General features: G+C 50.0%; 1 protein-coding gene across 3 annotated transcripts in view; it reads left to right on the top strand.

Annotated features, from left to right (window-relative positions):
* Window positions 1-6,000, top strand: part of TXNDC16 (thioredoxin domain containing 16) — a 38,425-nt gene that overhangs the window by 6,908 nt on the left and 25,517 nt on the right. For all 3 annotated transcript variants that reach the window (XM_027905178.1, XM_027905179.1, XM_027905177.1), the window contains exons 3-5: window positions 3,538-3,741; window positions 4,709-4,791; window positions 5,561-5,634. In XM_027905178.1, the coding sequence (XP_027760979.1) occupies window positions 3,573-3,741; window positions 4,709-4,791; window positions 5,561-5,634 (326 nt within the window). In that variant the 5' untranslated portion in view covers window positions 3,538-3,572. The remainder of the gene's footprint in view (window positions 1-3,537; window positions 3,742-4,708; window positions 4,792-5,560; window positions 5,635-6,000) is intronic.

Here is a 6,000-nt window from a genome sequence, read left to right as displayed (position 1 = left end):
GTCACCGATGTCTGCGCTCCTGCAGGGGCTGTTGGCAGGAGCAGCTGCAGCCACTGGGGGCAAGGCTTGGCATCCCTGCAAAGGCAGAAGCTCTGGCTCCTTCCTGGCACGATTTCTTCGTGGAACTCATGACCTGCAGCACAAAAACACCTTGGCTGGGAAGGCTCAGAGGAATCTGGCATTTAATCCCCCTAAATTCGGGAAAGCATGACTTCCCAGTCCTCAACACAAGGAGCTGAAAGAAGTTGCAAACTTCCCAATGTCACTGAGTTGGGAGGACCCAAGAACATCAAGTATTTGGAAGTTTGCTTCCCAGCTCAAACCTGCAACTCATTTGCCTTCATGTGATCCATTGAGAGTCAACTTCCAAACATGAACTGAGGCAAAAAATCTGGTCATTGATTGGTTTGCAAATGGTTTTGTATTAAGGGATAATAATATGAATGTTCAAATCAAGGAAAAGTAAAACTACCCAGAATGATCACACCTGAGGCTAAAATGCATTTCAGAAGAAACATCAACGCCCCCACTCAACATCCCTCCCTCAGCACCTTCCCAGTCAGGAATTTCATCCCAAGCTGATTCTCCAAGGTGTTTCTCCTGAGTTCAGGGAAGCCTGTGGATGATGGGGATAGTACCCAGCTGGCCTTACAATCCATGGTTCCAATAGAACAGTGGTTTTTCCTTGTCATGGGAGGCTCAAAACCCATCCCACACCACCCTCAGCTTCCTCAGTGATAAATATTGGCAGCTGGTGTCTGTGTCACCAAAGTGTCAGGGAAAGCAAGTGGGATCACAGAGGTTTTTCAGGGATCCCAGTCCATGGTTTCCAGTGCAGGATTCCCAAGCAACTGATGTGGCACAAGCAATTTGTGCCCACGCAGGAGTTTGTGCTGGACGTCTCTGGTGCATTTGGTTTCACTTTAGGTCACCTACAGTGACCTTGACCACCTTGCCTGGCTCTGTCTTGGAATGATGACCGTGGAAACGTGAACCAGGCCTTGCATTCCATCTGTGCTGAGCTGCCCCTGGTCCATGGGCTTCAGGTTTCCTAGCAGTGACACAGAGCTGGTTCACACATCCATGGCATTTTCGCACATCTCTGGCAATCCTGCAAGTGTCAGTGCTCTGTTTCCAGCCCTATGGTGTTAGTTTTCTCGTTGATGGAAAAGAGGTGATGGGGGAAATGGCTTCAAAGCTGAATATTCGGGTCTGGATTGATGGGGAACAGAGGGAACCTGCTGGGCAGGATGGAGAAGTGAGGAGGTGAGAGGACATGGCTAGGGAAGGGCTGAGCACACATTTTTCATGGAATCCCAGGACAGTTTGTGTTGGAAGGGACCTTAAAGCTCATCTTGTTCCAGCCCCCTGCCACGGGCGGGGACACCTTCCCCTATGCCAGGTTGCTCCAAGCCCCATCCAACCTGGCCTTGGACACTTCCAGGGATCCAGGGGCAGCCACAGCTTCTCTGGGCAACCTGTGCCAGGGTTTCACCAATTTCCTTTTAATATCCCATCTAACCCTGCCCTCACGCAGCTGGAAGCCATTCCCTGTGTCCTATCCCTCCAGGCCCTTATCCCAAGTCCCTCTCCAGCTCTCCTGGAGCCCCTTTAGGCCCTGGAAGGGGCTCTGAGGTCTCCCAGGAGGCTGGAGTTGTGTTTTAGGCTGCTGTCACCCTCCTCAAGGTATAATGCCATGACATCTTTGAGTCCTTGGAGGCTGCTGCTCTTGCTTCCTTGACAGTAAGCTCTCCCATTTGACCTGGGCTCGTTCCCACATGCCAGCATTGTGTTTATTTTTCCATCCTGCTGTAGCCAAGTTTGTCATTTCATAAACATCCCCCCCCTTCCCCGTCCTGATCCCTGTCCCTTCTGTAAGCCAGGGCAACAGATGGGAGGGCACAGGACCAGGAATTCCTAACACTGCCCAAAGCTGGAAAGGAGGGAACTAGAGATTTTGAGATGAAAAGAAAAAAAAAAATTGATGTCTTTCCAGCTCTGTCTTTGTTCTCTTGTGCCTTCAGGCCCCGATCCCAACACCTCACCTCTGGGAGAAGGAGCCGGTGAGGCTGAGCGTGCCTGGCTGTCCCTAAATCCTCTCTCTCAGAGCACAGCAGAGGTTCTTCCCCTGGTTGGTTGTGAGCTTGGGATCATCCCAGAGCAGCCACAGGGAGCTGACAGCGTCTGACAGGGTGTTGGAGGGAATGGCAGAGGTGTTTGTTGGGGGAAGCAGCTCGTGGTGCAGAGCAACATGCCCTCAGTTCCAGCTTTGTCCCTTCGCTGACCAGGGACCAGCCACGCTCCAGCAGCACCCAAGGAGCAGGAACCTGGTGTTAAACAAGGGGTTGGAGTGGGCAGAAGGTGTTTTTCCATCTTCAGGGCTCTTTGACCTCCTCACGTGTTTTGGCGTGGTGTGAAGCGAGCAATGGAATCCCAGATTGGTTTGGGTCGGGAGGGACCTTAAGGACCATCTTATTCCACCCCCCTACCATGGGCGGGGGCATCTCCCACCAAAATCAACCTGCTCAGGGAAATTCACACCTAATACACGCTCTGGGGTTTGGGATGGATGATCTTTAAGGTCCCTTCCGAGCCTTAACATTCCGTGGTTCTCCCTGGAAGTAAAAGTGGCTGCCAGGAAGTGGCAAAACCAGCAGCCAGGGGCAGAAAAGATGCTGCAGAATTCTTGTCTGATTTATTGTTCCATGTAGATTAGGTCAAGGGTAATCTGCTGCTTTTGCTAATCCTGGAGAGGTTAAATTGTATCAGGACTTCTGAAAGCAGAGTAAAGAAGAAAACAGCAGGACTTACAAAAATAGCATCCATTTAAGTTACGTAAATCCTTATAAATACAAGAGAGAAATCAGTTATTCTATAAAAAATAAACCAGAGCATGTGTTCTTGAAGCACCAGCACTGCATCCTCATGTTAGGGACTTCAGCTACAGAGTCCTTATAAATATACCTGCAAAATTCCTCTTCGTTCTGACCATAAACAGGGATCAGAATGTGCCCATTTGCATTTTGCACAGCAACAGAAGGTCTGGAACTTGAATCTCAGCTGGCCATTTGATTTTTGTCAACCTCAACGTGCCCCACCCCTCTGCAAAACACCTCTCAGGGGCACACAGATGCCGTTGCCATCCTCAAAGCTCTTCAGCAAGAGTTGAAGCAGTTTGGGTGGGGGGTTGTGTGTGACGCTGTCACTGCTTTCTGCCTGTACATTTAATTTTTGTTTGATTCAGAAGAAGTGAAAAGGAGGGAGAAAACTCAGCCTTAAAGGGGCAGCACTGAGGGTCTGTGCACTTGAAGGTACCACTCAGAAGTAAGAGAATGGCCTTTGCTGGGCTCTTTGCAGTTGTCTGAGTGGTGTTGGAGTGACTAATTCATGGTGTTCCTCGAGATGTTTGTATATTGTTGTTAATAATAATTTCCACAGTCACAAATTATGATTATACTACACCTGCCTGAACAGAGAAACACTCACATATATATTTGTGTATAATATATATATTTTTTATTATTATTTTTTCCCCAGTTGTGACTCTCCCGTGCCTGTAGCTGGCAACAACCATGTCATCCCCAGGGGACAGATGGGTTTCCTCCTTTGTTTTCCTGCTCCTCTGCGCTTCCTCCATCCCAAGGCCGGGAATGGCAGGGCTGAGGCGGGAGCCGAGCCCTCAGCGCTACTTCAGTGCCTTGGAAGCTGGACGAGCATCCCTGGCTTTTTTCACCCCTCATGGTAAGTGTTTGGTGGTGGGCTCTGACATCAGCCTGGGGGGGCTCAGCAAGGCTCGGGTGGAAGTGGAACAATCTCAGAATCGTGGCAAGGTTTGGGTTGGAAGGGAGCTTAAAGCTCATCCAGTTCCAACCCCGTGCCGTGGGCAGGGACACCTTCCACTAGCCCAGGTTGCTCCAAGCCCTGTCCAACCTGGCCTGGAACATTTCCAGGGATCCAGGGGCAGCCACAGCTTCTCTGGGCAACCTGTGCCAGGGCCCCACCACCCTCACAGAGAAGAATTCCTTCCCACTATCCCGTCTAACCCTGCCCTCTGGCAGTGGGAAACCATTCCCCCTTGTCCTGTCCCTGTAAATAGTCTCTTTCCACTTTTCTTTTTTCTCCTTCAGGTACTGGAAGGCCACAATTAGGTCACCCTAGAGCCTTCTCTTTTCCAGGCTGAACAATCCCAGTTCTCTGGGCCTTTCCTCAGGGAGAGGTGCTCCATCCTTCCGATCCCCCTGTGGCCCTCCTCAGTGAAGAGGCAATTCCTGAGATTTTTAATCCCAGAGGGACTGGTCGAGCTCAGTGTTTGTGCATCTTGGAGTGCTCCTGACACACAGAGACCTCTTGGGATGGGTTCTTTCCTGGCTGTGTCCCCAGGAACACCCCTGCAAACCTCTTCATTAATTTTCTGGAATATTTTCTGGAGGTACCATGGAACAGCAATCCATTCTCCTAAGCAGCTCTCCCCTCTTCCATGGTACCTGCCAGGGAAAGAGTGATTCCTTACATGCAGGAGAACTAAAGGCTATCATGGATTAGGAGGAGATCTTGTCCTTGTTTTGTTGTTGTGCCATTTCTCGTTCCCCTGGTGCGATTCCCAAAGGCACTGGTGTGGGATGAGGCACCAACACAGCTCCCAGCTCTCAGTTAGGGTTGGAGGGTCCTGACCCTGAGAACCTGCAGAGGGTTTTTTTTTGTGTTCCAGCCTCTCCTGGTGCCCAGCCCTTCCTGGAGCAGGTTGAGAGCTCGGCCGAGGCCCTACAGGACTACGGCATTTCTGTGGTGGAGGTAAAGGGGCACAGAGGGAGACTGCTGGGCAGGATGGAGGGAGGAGGATCTGAGAGGAGATGGGCAGGGAAGGGATGAACACACGTTTTTCATAGGATCGTGGAATCACAGAACAGTTTTGGTTGGGAGGGACCTTAAAGATCATCTTCTTCCACCCCCCTGCCATGGGCAGGGACACCTTCCACTAGCCCAGGTTGCTCTAAGCCCCATCCAACATGTTCTTGAACACTTCCAGGGATGGGGCAGCCCCAGCTTCTCTGGGGAACCTGTTCTGATGTCCCTTTTCCATGATGGATGGAGTTAGCTCACTTCTTTTCAACTCATTGAAATAAATATTTCACATAAAAGGGTTTTTAGCTGAAACTTTATGCAGATTTTGGTGAGGAAATAACAAATTCAGTCAAGTGTAATTATACTATAAGACATACTCATCTGTAGATATTTATACATTTATAATTTCCAGCTACAGCCCAAGTCTAATAAGGAAACAGTGATCTGTCACCTGAATATTCTGGGCAGATCATGGGATCTCTTGATCCCATCTGACCCAAATCAGCAGGCTGAGCTGGAGAACCGAAGTACAAACTCATTTTATTGAATGAGTTTGGACTCCATTTATTGAATCCCTGCGCTCCATTTTGCTGAATTTTCTCTCCTGGCAGTCTTGGAAAGGCTGTGTTTGCACTCTCGAATTGAAGAAAGCTGTAGTGCTTTGTGTGTGCAGTCACTTGTGGGGCTGAATGTCTCGTGACATGCCTTTGCTGTCTAGGTTAACTGTCCCAAAGAGGATGCCTCAAGATATTGTGGAAAAGAAAATGCCTTAAGGAAAGCCTACCTGTTCAGGTGAGGGGGATTTCTGAGCACCGCCCCGGCATTCCTTTCCAGTGCAAATGTTGGAATGAAGGGAACACTGCCAGAGGTCAGAGATGTCCGTGGAGGCAGAGAGGAGCCGTGGGCACAGCAGTGACCTACAGGGTTTGGCAAAGAGTGTCCCCAAAAGGTCCAACACAGGCAAAGCAGGTGCTTTGTCCTCAGTGTGAAACCCAGTACTGTTATACTTCAAATCACACAATCATTTAGGTTGGAAAAGACCTTTAAGACCATCATGTCCAACCGTTCCCCCAGCACTCCAAGCCCACCACTAACCCATGTCCCCAAGCAGCAGCATCCCGCTCAGCTGATGGGACGTGGGCTTGAACGATTCCCAAC

Source organism: Empidonax traillii, unplaced genomic scaffold, assembly GCF_003031625.1.
Source record: "Empidonax traillii isolate 1590-97213 ecotype Southwest subspecies unplaced genomic scaffold, ASM303162v1 scaffold1128:size488575, whole genome shotgun sequence".
NCBI lineage: Eukaryota > Metazoa > Chordata > Aves > Passeriformes > Tyrannidae > Empidonax > Empidonax traillii.
This window is presented reverse-complemented; position numbering and strand designations above follow the sequence as displayed.